General features: G+C 44.9%; 1 protein-coding gene across 1 annotated transcript; it reads right to left on the bottom strand.

Moving 5' to 3' along the window:
* Positions 1-10216: 10216 nt before the first annotated feature.
* Positions 10217-11227, bottom strand: LOC309675289 (BTB/POZ domain-containing protein KCTD12-like; the record flags this gene model as incomplete). The annotated part of the gene is made up of 1 exon (XM_082487549.1): positions 10217-11227. One exon carries the CDS (start codon positions 11225-11227, stop codon positions 10217-10219), a length of 1011 nt encoding a protein of 336 aa, XP_082343675.1.
* Between the last annotated feature and the right edge of the window lie 776 nt (positions 11228-12003).

Here is a 12003-nt window from a genome sequence, read left to right as displayed (position 1 = left end):
GTCAGTTTTACTTCTCTCTCTGTTTTTACATACCTAAAGCTGTCTGTGAAATGTATTTTTCAGCAATGCCATTAACAAAACATGCCTGCCCCCACCCAGAGCTAACCTTTAGTGTAACTATCAATGTCTTTACAGCTGGAGAGAATTGCAGCAAAAGAAACTAGAAAGAAATGGTGAGAAAGAGAATTTTAACAAAAGAGGAATGCACCTATGCATGCATTTGAATTTGCCTGATCCCATAAAGCCAATGTAGGCTGCAGGTTTTAGCTGGACCAGTCAAAGCCTCAAGATTACTCTATTAAGTTCAAAAGTTTGATTGAGAGCAGCCAACAAGCAGATGAAAAAAATCTTCTAAAAATATAACAATCAAAACCATTCAACTCATAAAGTAAAAATAAAGGGGAGAAATCCTGAGGAAAAGACTAAAGCTTTCACAAAACTGAAAAAAAAAAAGTATCCCTTTCTAAATCTTTCTTTTGTATACAAAATCGCCATGCAAAAGAACATTTTCTTATCAAAATAATAAAAACATTCTCTAAAAATCGCAGAGTAAATGCTGCTTTATTGCAAGGGAAAAAAAATAATATAATGGGAGAGGTGCAAGTTCTTTTACAAAATCTCAGCCCAATGAAGCTGAGGAGAAAAAAGAAGTGTAATGTAAAATCCTGAATGTAAAAGAGAGAACACTCTTTTTGTGAAATTGTCGTGTACATCCTGAAGTGACAGCACCTTTTATTGAGATCAAGAGGAGTTATAGTTATTCACTACATCCCGGCACGCAGTCCAGATAGCTGCTATTAGATGCCTTAGATGTAAACTCTAATAGGGAAAGAGAAGGCTATCACAACCTTTATATATTAAAAGCTATAAATTCCAATTGCTGTACTAATTGCATTGTATAAATTCAATAAGTTAAGGAAAAAGAACACAAAGAAAGTAGTAGTCAGCATGATTAAAAATTAAATCATTTAATTTTATTAGGAACTACGTGAAAAATTGTATTGATTCATTACCAGACGGAAGCTGGAGGTTTGTTAGTTCAGGAAAAGTATAAATATTTGGCTCTGCAGGTCTGCTGAGAATAATGAACATCTTCCCTTCTGAGACTAAACCAAAAAAGATGAGCAACAAGTATTTTTTTTAATCAGGTCTGGCCAATTTACATCCGGTGTCTTCACAAGCCTTTTACTAACACAGCCTTCTCAGAAACTCTCGGAACCCTGAGGAAGCCCCAAAGGACTGGAAAAAAAGGTAAACTGTTGGTGTTTGAAGACAGTAGTTAAAAAAAATGGGTAATTTGGGAACTCTAGGCCTGCCAACCTGACATTAGTCCTCAGACATCTATTTATCCAGTGTGAAAACTATCTCTTCAATGTAATATCTAGTAAGAAATTATACCAAATAGTTGTGTGACACAGTAATGTTCATCAACATTTGTATATGGAACATACATCCTCTCATATAAGATTTGCTTTATTTTTAAGGCTCTTTTGTTGTTAGAAATTGAACAGTGGTATAATGTTTAATAAGAAAACACTTTATACACTGCCATGCATTTTGACTGATAATTGGGACAGCATTTGGAGGACAGAACAGGTGCTCCCAGTGGTGGTTTATGGAACTTAAATCTCCGGGACTGCCAATGCAAACCTTGGACAGATGAATGGAAAAAACAGAGGATAGGAGAGAGAAATTTTACTTTGCGTTTGTGCATTCTCTTACTGGAATGAACAGTCTCTGAAATCAGCAGTTCAAAAGATGTTGATAAATTGAAGAGGATTTAGGGAAGAGACACGAGATGTCTAGAGGACTAAAAAACATGCCTTTATATTGACATACCACAGGAGCTCACTCTGTTTAGTCATCAGAGCAATTCTCCTGGCACTAGTAACTTTACTATGCTGTGAGCCAGTTCAGGAAGCTGCTCTGGTTGACAGCTAACCTGCCTTTTTCTGTTTGCTTGTTTAAAGTTTTCATCTGCACCAGGTCCCTGAACTGGTTCACCCTATGGTCACAAAAGCAGTGCCAACACAAAATGGGTTACAGGGGACAGGTGGCTGGGAACCGAAGGAAAAGGCAGGACAGTTCATCCCCAGATTTAGATCAAATGAACTGCTTCTGTACATACCTCCATACCTTCCTCTCTCCAGCCTCATGGTGTTGGTGAAGAAGACATTACAGACCCTTCTGACTGGAAGCTAAAGCTGGTGACATTCACAGTGGAAGAATCCATTGAGCACTGTGATGTCTGCTCTTTCACTGGCAATATCATCCATGAAATTAGATAACAGTCTAAGAGATTTCACTGCCTGATTTAAAGACTGTATTTGGGGGAGTCCTGCAGTGTATGCTGCATAGAACAGCAGACTAGATGACCTGGACGTTTCTTTCCATCCTCAAATCCTAGGAGCTAATATGCTGAAAAACACCCAATCTTATAATCTGCAAGCAGCCTATAAACTTTTTTTTTAGAAACAGAAACACTAGTGCATTGGTACACATATACTCTTCCTCTAATATTTTGCAAAGAAATATGACTGTCTGGTCCAGCTACCTGCAACTGAGTGCTCTCCAGCCTTTAACATGACACAAACAAGTCCAAGTGGATAAACATGCTAGTGCTCCAGCAAAACTAATAAAACCGTCATTCTTACCTATAAAAGAAAAGGTGCCTTTACCCAGTTTTATCATAGTTTATACAGCACTTTTTCATGGCTTACTCAGACCACAAAATTTTAAGGAACTGTAAAACTATTTCTAACTGAGTTGTCTTTATCATCCCTTTAGCGCCACAGCAGATAAGCTATTAGACAGCCTACTGTAAACAGCTAAATCTTTCCCATGTTCCAACCATACCCTGAGACAGCAGATAACGTACAGACCGTGAAAGCAAACCCTGGAAATAAGTAGGTCAGAAGTCTAGCAGAGAAGAAGTGCCAATTTGTGGCTTTCAGGCTGCACGGAACTCACCAGAATACAAATGTTGTCCCTTTTTGCAGGCAAGGCACCAGCAGTGGGACCGTGCTGGCTCAGCGACTACCGAGCCACCTCAATCATTGCCGGGAAGGAAGCAAGGCAGAAGGGGCTGCTGCAGTAAGGACCAGCAGGTCATCCTGGGGCCTGGGACCCAGCTGCCCACCCAGCTTGGTCCTGCCTGCAAGAGGGACTGCCAGGAAGGGATTGCCATGTAGCACTTGTGAGTCATCACAAGACCTCCTGGTCCTTGCAGCTTTCTGAAATAATCGTGCCTTGAGCTGTCAGCCATAAAGAGATATGGAAGTGAATTTTACAAGGTGAAGAAAATTAGGAATGTTTGTACAAGACCATAGATTTGGAGGAAAAAAAAAAATCATAATTGGGATCTTTACAAAAAGAAAAAAAAAAAGGACTCACATTCCTGGAACAGTCTCTGCCCTTTTAAAGGAAAAAACTTGGAACTTCAGGCTTCCAATAATCACAGACATTGCTGTATTATGAGGGGAGAGTTTGTCACTATGCTATTTGGAAAATCTGAGTCAAAACCAAACTACATCCAAACCTATGGAAGTCTACATAGTTATGATGATATGCTCTGCTAAAAGACTGTTTATTAAGTGTTGGTGTGACCCCAAAGTTCAGCCATGACCAGAAAAACGGTCAAAACTGCCACTGAGGTGGCAGCATTGTGGGTTATTGCAGTTATCTCTGAAAACAAAAAGAAAGGTCATTCTCATCATACCAGCACTGCATGTCCTCCCGAAGAATGTGTGCGCAAAGAGAGGACTGGAGGAAGCGGCTTTTCCTTTATTTTACTTCTTTTTACTTCACAGCCTCCTCCTCAACAAACTAACCAAGGTTGTGACTTTACCACAGAATTACAAAAGACTATAATACATCAAGTGCTCTTTATCAATGGAGCTGTTCTTTTATTGCAGTCTAGATATGCTGTTCTCATCGTCTCTAGCTGAACTTCAGTGAGTTAACACTTAACTTAAATTCTAGTCTGAGAAAATTGTTAAGTTGCAAAAGCCCAGTCAGAGGCTATAGGGAGCTGGGCCTCATCTGCAGACTGACATCACAGGACGCATCAGCTCATTCCTATACATTTTTGTGTGAACCTCCTTTCTATATTATGTTGAATAAAAAAGGACGAGAAAATGTTAACCCACATCTGTTCCCCTCCTGCAGCAAGGTCTACTGCTAACATTGTCATTTCCCAGCAGCTAAACACTGAGCTTTTTTGAAAGGAAGAAAAAAATTTCTTTCACCCAGATGATATCAGATAAGACCTAAAACAAACAAATGACATCAAAAACTATAATTTTATCGGGAGGGAGGGGTGTTGGGGTTTCCAAGATAGGAGTAACACATGAACATTAGGAAGAAGTTTTTCACTTTAAGGGTGGTAAGGCACTGGAACAGGTTGCCCAGAGAGGTTGTGGAGGCCCCATCCCTGGAGGTGTTCAAGGCCAGGCTGGACACGGCCTTGAGCAACCTGGTCTAGTGAGAGGTGTCCCTGTCTATGGCAGGGGAGATGGAACTCGATGATCTTCAAGGTCCTTTCCAACCTAAACCATTCTATGATTCTATGAATGTATTATTTGGATTAGACAGAAAAATATCCTTAATTTCTTGGGATCCCAAGAAATTTCTTGGGATCCCAAGAAATTTCCCCAAAACTACAGGAGGCTGCTCCCACTTTGTGCAAGGATTTTTCCCAGCTGTTATTTCCTCACAAGGAAACAAATCTCCTTGAAAACCCTGACTCTGTTGCTAACAGCTTTGACGGAAATATCAAATGTTCCATAGTATGTGCTAAATAACTTTTAGGGCAAGAAATGCATAATAGAGCTTAATTTTATTCCAGTTTGAACGCAGTGGATAGTGGAACAGGGAAGAAATGTGATCATTTGACCGACTGTGGTTTTGACTGTCTCAGCAGTTGTGCTGTGTATTTCCAACAGACTACTTGCAACGGCAGTATTAATACTTCAGCAATCACACATAAAGTTTTGTTTAGCAGCAGAGCCTTACATCTACTACAGTTCACTGCCAGGGGAAAAACATGCAGCTCATTTTAATGAAAAACAAAACTAGAGTTCAGTTCCATAAAACTAAATGCTAGTACTTTCTAAATAAATATGGCATTTCCACTAATTTTTCATTAACAACTATGCTGAAGATTTCCTATGACAAAAAAAAAAAGAAGAGTCAGATCTAGCCTTTGGAAAACATTTTCCTGCACATTTTGATCCATTTCCACCAGCGAAAAGGGCAGAAAGAGTCCCAAAAACTCCATATTCATAACAGAAGTTTTCTCCGGCAAAGGTACCAACAGACAGGTTTAAGACAGGCAGCCAAGAAGGGTTGTTGTAACAAGGCTCAAAGCTGTTTGAGCGACACTTGGAAACACTGCAGAAATTTAGAGGCTGGAAATATTTTTAAGCCATTCTAGTCCACCCATTCATTTGGCTGAGCGGCCAGTGTCACAAAAGTAAGCGTGACCGCTTGCCTCCTCGGTCTATAGGGCCTTGGTACACTCGGACTACTGTGTCCTCCTTTGACAAAAGGTTTTACATAGACAGTGCCAGGCATTAATTACAGTAATTTGTTGTTAGCCTTGTTTCCTAAGGAAATAAGGCTCATGCACTTGCATTGTCTGTTTGGACGGACATCTGTCCCCCTTAACAACTTCTGAGCTGATGGGTAATTTCAAACACAATCACAATTTAAAAAACTCACAGATGTTATGTTCTTACAAATTCCATGAATACTGCTGGCTGGGTAAAGGAAAGGGGAAAACAATCTGTAGTTCCCTGAGGGAGAAAGGTAGAAGAATTCAGCCATAACCTTCGTCAGAGCAGAAGCTGGCTCTGCCAAAGAATGCGCCATCTTTTGCCCAGCAGAAGTGAAATAAAAGGGATGGGGGTGAGTGGAGTAATTGAAGTGATAATATAAAGGAAATGAGACCTAAGCCTGCAGAAAGACAGACTCAAAGTTTGTTGCTCATGGAACAACTTCCTTCCTTATATTAGTGCATGGTAACAAAGCCCTGAAATACTATCAAGCCATCACATAAAATGGTTGATTAACCTTCCTTCAGCTGGTTCCTTTGCATTATAACCATGGTATTTAAGAAAGTTACAGGCGCTTCACACACATGGATTTTTCTAGGAATTCATTACTAATTTCCTATGAAACTCACCAATTTATTATAAACCATCAGCTTTATAACAGTTCACTAGAGATCACAGGGTAGCTAACAAGATCACCTCTCCATTCCTTAACAGAATTGCTAAATGCATTTCTCTCAGACCATTGATTTCCTTAGGTATTAATGCTTCTTTCATTAAATGAACGCTATATCAAATGTTGCAATTTTCTGTCTTCACAAAAAAAGAAAAAATCAGCATTTTGTTTCAACTATTATTCTGTGTTATTCAAATTAAGCTGTTTAATCACTATGGTTTCCTGCAAACTGATTTATACTGACCAGTACTACAAAAATTCTCAGTGACACTTAAAAGGAAAGTATGCATTATACGTATCTGTTTATCTTGCCACGGGTGTCACTAGAGATCCCTATGCATATAATATTCTTTGTTCGATGTTTCTGCTTTACATATTAGTTTGGAGTCTTTGATGAAGTTATGAATATGATACCGTGGAAGAGAGAGCAAAGCTAACGACATCTTTACCAAGAGTAAAAAGGAGAGCATAAACCATACAACTGAGTTAATATTTAAAGAACAAGAATTTAATTTGGTATGCAATGTTTTCCTAGGAGGATCTTTATTTTCAATGCTATACACATGAAAGTAAGAATGAATAAGCGGCTCATTATCTACATGTATAAAAATATAAACATCCTTTCAAACATCTGCAGAGTCACCCTTCATGATATGCATCACTGAAAAGACCTATGCCTTAACTTCTAAATAAAGAAAGACTGCCTTTGTTTTTTAAATAGCGCTCGTAAATGTTACTGCATTCATCTGTGAGTACTGAACTGTGAACAACAGCTGCTACAAAATGTATACAGGCTCCAGCATTGTGCCTTTAGATTTTTGTGTTTCTGCATGTCAACAGGTTAGCAGAGTCATCGTGTTTATCCGTTCTTTGAGCACTCAGTAGAAGAGACCAGCAAAACTCAGTGACTTTGCCTTGGGCATTTTACCTTTTAAAAATTTTGTTGAAATTACCAAGTAATGTTTAAGAAAAATATCGTCTTCTGTGGCAAACTATCAAATGACTATTACATTTATGGCACCATCGTTTTAAGCCTAAATGTAATGAGTTACCAGTTAATGAAGGGACCCATTTCCTAATACTAATAAGACTTAGAGTTTTTAGCACGAACACAAAGATTAAAAACTCATTAGTTTATGTTTTTATTACACCCATTTTTACTTAAAATTCTGAGAATTTCTGGGTCATCTGCCAGCAAATGGATAGGCAATCATTGATCAAAATACAGGCAATCTTTGTTTTAGAAATGCATTCAGCCACCTGGAAGTGTAGTTATGATTCACATTCAAGCAAATATGTAATTGATTTCAGTTCTACAAGCTGATATTCATATTCAGTTTTTCCATAGAAACAGGTATAGGAAACCAGTAAAACATTACCGTACTATGTACATAGCGTTATATGTAAATGCTCAGCTAGATATATTATGAAATTCTGTAGCACTAAAATGATTAAAAAACTAAATGATTCGTGTAAAATGTTTATATACTGTATATATATGTACACTAAATCACAAGTTCAATTTAAAACTGCCCCTATTCATAGCTTCTATGATGGATATAGTAAGCTACCAGCTTCTTAAAAAAAGAAAGCTATCTAAAGCGAATTTGAACACTTTACTGAAAACTGATTTTATACAAAATCTTAAAAAACATATTTCAGAATTACTTAACAGAAACTAGAAAAAGACAGTCATTATTCTCGAGAATGGCATTGTAAAGACCTAGTAGCTGTGATCAATGTCCTTTCACCTGTGGTATAAATAAGTTAAGCACAAAGAAATCATCTCAGAGTAAGGCATAGGACAAACAGGTTTCATTCTGTCTTCAGGTGTATTGGCCTCTCACTCTATCTTATTGCTTATCTGATCTGGCAGGTATACATTTCTCTCCTTTTAAAAATACTCCATTATACAACTATCTACAATTGGACAATACCCAGCGCTTTCATATGTGCATCTTCAATTTAATCACATTGATAAACAATCTAGGTAATATAAAAAAAAAACCATGGCGATGCAAATTATTTTCAGTTTTACATGGCTGTGCATGCACTTAATGAAAGACCAAGTGGTGAACACAGAGGCTGAGCACTGAAACTCAACTCAATACGTATGTAGCTATAGCTGTTTTCAAAGCAATTAAGGTTTTAAAAATAAAACCCTACTGTGAATTTCTTTGGTTAGAATACAAGTGCTAGTAGTATTTCTAAATTTGGAGTTAGAGCAATTTATTATTCAAGAGTTTTCAAAACATAACTTCAAGCCTTTAATATGTACCGCTAAATTCTTCAACACTTCGGATACATTTAGGATAGTTTTCCATGAAGGTCTAAATGGACAATACAGGTTTTTAAATCAAGTTCAGGTTTTAAAGGAAAGTGCTTTTGCACCCCAATCTTCACAAATTTATTAGAAAGAGCTGCTCAATCTTCCCTACTGTAAAACCTGCTGCTCAGATCGTCTGTTCTAAAGCAAGCTACAGCTACCTCCTCTAGGAAAGAAAGACTTAGACAGCACTAACCAAATACAGCTTAGAAGGGGTAATTTCCCCCAAAGAAAGTCGGCATCATTCTTGTTTTTGTAAAGTCTGGGCTTAATCTTTCTAAGAAGCACTAAGCTTGTCTAGGAAGAGGTACTTAACTCTCAGCAGTGGCACTGCTCTGGTAGTACTGCCATGAAAACTAAGAAACTGGTTCTTAAAAAAGTGGTTTCAGCATCAGTTCGGTTGGCTTCAAAGTTTTACAGCATTAACATGACAAAACTTAAAGTAACAAGCAGGGTGTTCTTGATTACACTTACAATGTACATCTGCATTAATTCTACGTACGTGATTTCAGCTTCCCAAAAAGCAGGCCCTACCTTCGCTCTGGCAAGCCTGGCTTCTTCTTGCCCCCATCGTTTTGAGGGTGTTTAAGAAAATATGCACTGAGATTTCTATGCATATTATAGACAGTAACTTCAAGAGAATTATAAGGACTTCACACCACCCATGAAAGTTGACTCACAAGCACTTTAATTTTTCAAAGCGTCGTTGCTTTACCTCTCGAGGGAATAAACATGTGTCTCTGAGGACACTTTATAGTTCAAGGGGTTGGTTATCCAGCGAACCTGTCCTTTCTCAACAGCCTTACGTGCCTGCTGTGCAGGCCCTGGTCCAGCTGAACAGCTTGAAGAGGGGTGTTCAGAGAGATAGGGAGCAGAGAAGGGCAGACGGATGCAACTGGTCATGAAGGGCCACACACACACCTTCTGCAAAATTACTCATCTCTACAGATGAAGTATGAGCTGGAGTGCCAACCCCTCACTGTCAGGCATCACTTCCACTAGACGGTCCTTCACCGAGAGGCATCGCTTTGAGGAAGTGGGGGGATAAAATGGACCCTTACAGATCTGCCCAACAAGGCAAAATCTTGGGGAAGAGTATGGGGATGAGAAAAGACAGCCATTTATCACGCCATCTTCAACAGAAGTTGTTGAAAAGCAACTGAAAAGATCCTCAGGCCCTACATGGGTGGGTTTTAAAACACCCCACCCTGACAGGGCCATCCCTTGGTTCCTGTGCGTGGAGAGGGGCAAGGGCTGGGCACACACGCAGTCTTTCTGAGGCAGGTATTTGTCTACTCCCGCTATCTCTCTCCTTCCTCGCTACCGACACAGCTACTGGGAGGCGTGGGAGGGGGGATGACGGTGCAAGCCGAGATGCGGTGGCTGAGCAGGGATGTGGCAGCCAAGCAGGGACATGGCGGCCGAGGCACAACATGGTGACCTCCTGTCCCCGGGGCCATCAGGAGGTGCGTGCAGGAGGGGTAGGGGCTGCGCTGGGGGCTGACCTGCCTTGTGCGTGGAGGCAGGCACCGGGGTGAGGAGAGCGCAAGGGGACATGGCCCCCCTCCACGTCCTCCTTCCTCCGGGCCAGGAGGGGACCGTGGGGTGCAAGGGTGGGCAGGGGCCGCCACCTTATCCCCAAGCTGTGTGCCAGGCGGATGCTCAGTCCCGGCAGAAGACATACTCGGTGTAGCTGGTCCAGATCTTGTCATCGGCGGGGCCACCCTGCTCGGGGGCAAAGGCGCAGGTGCCGGTGGAGGAGCAGGCGGCCATGCGGAAGCCGGCCTCGGAGAGCCGGTCAAAGGCTTGCTCGAGGAAGTTGAACTTGAGGTAGTAGCGGGCAGTGTAGCGCTCGGGAGGGCGGTCGGGGTCGCGGCTCTCGTTCAGTGTCTCCCCAAAGACCTCCTTGGCCAGGGCCGTCTTGCCGCAGACGGTGATGCGGGCCACCCGCCGGAACTTGGCATCGGCCTGCGCCTCCCGCCCGATGGTGTAGGAGCCCCGGTAGCCGATGGTGATGTAGCCCGAGCGTCGCCCGGCTGCCCCGTCCAGCGACTGCGAGGGCGTGAGCAGCGGCCCGCCCGAGGGGCTGCGGCTGGCAGTGGGCGACGGGGCAGACGCGGCGGCTCCGCCACCGCCTCCTTCCAGTGCCTCGGCCTCCAGGTAACCGAGGAGCGGCGGAGGCGGCGGCTCCTCGGCGCACAGCGAACCGTCGCGGTGCAAGACGGCGGGGCGGGCGGCGGCGGCGACCCGAGCCTGCGCCAGGCGGCGAGCCAGGTCGGGCAGCTGGAAGTACTCGGCCTCCCGCTGGAGGCGGCTGCGCTCGGGGAAGTGCTCGGGCAGCACCAGCTGCAGGTCCCGCAGGTAGTCCAGGATGTAGCGGAAAAGGAAGCCGTCGCGGTCGAGGAAGAAGCGGCCCTTGCTGTCCCGGGGCAGCTCGCTGGGCTGCTGCTGCGAGAACATGCGCCAGAGCAGCGAGTCCCGCACCGAGACCACGGTGCAGCGCCGTGTCACGTACACCTGCCCGCCCACGTTCAGCTCCACGATCTCCGGGAAGGACGACCAGCCGCCCGCCGCCGCCGCCGCCGCCGCCCCGCTCCCCGCCGCCCCGCTCCCCGCCGCCGGCGAGACGCCGCCGCCGTTGGGCAACCCGCGGGCGCTGTCCGCCAGGGCCATACCGGAGGGAGTCCGCCGCCGGCGGGGAGCCGCCGCCCTTCCTCCTCCTCCTCCTTCTCCTTCTCCGGCCGCCTGGGCTCCGGCGGCGCCGCCGCCGCCCGCGGGGGAACGCGCACCCCTCCGCCTCTGCCGGCCGGAGCCTCCCGCCCCGTCTGTCCGCAGCTGCCGCTCCGCTCCTGCTCTCCGCTGCCGCTCCCCGCTGCCCGCTGCCGGCCGAGCGCCTCCGTCGAGCTGCGAGCGGAGAGCCCCGGCGGCGGCGGCGGCGGCGGGGCCGTGTTTATGTAGCGCGGCCGCACCTCGCGGGAGGCGGGGGAGGCCGGTGGGAGGCAGAGCCGAGCGCACGGGGAGGGGAAGGGGACGGCCCTGCACTGACGCAGGGTCCCCCGTCGTCTCCCCCTCCCCACCCCCCCGCCCCGGTCCTCCTTCCCCGGCTGCGGCGGGGACCTTCTCCCCGCCCGCCGCGCTCCCCTCGCCGGGGACGGGCACCGCGGTGTGCGGCCGGCGGGGGGTAAAATCTCAGGGGGGAGGGGAGGGCTGCGGGGGATCCCTGGCCGCCTCCCACCCACCCTGGCACCCCTCCGGGCTTTCGGTTCGTTCCCCGGCTTCTCCGAAACGTCTTATCGCAGGCAAGAACCCCCCCTCCGTTCTTCCCGAGGTGCAGGAGAGGGGAAGCGGCGGGACGCTGCTGCCCCGCCGAAGGAGCCGTGCTGTGCCCCAGCTAATCTTTCTCAGATTGTCCAAACCCTTCGCCAGGTCAGACCCCCGACGAGGTAACC

Source organism: Vanellus vanellus (assembly GCF_965231255.1).
Source record: "Vanellus vanellus genome assembly, chromosome: 1".
Lineage (NCBI taxonomy): Eukaryota > Metazoa > Chordata > Aves > Charadriiformes > Charadriidae > Vanellus > Vanellus vanellus.
The sequence above is the reverse complement of the archived record's forward strand: the minus strand, read 5'-3'. Positions and strand labels throughout refer to the sequence as shown.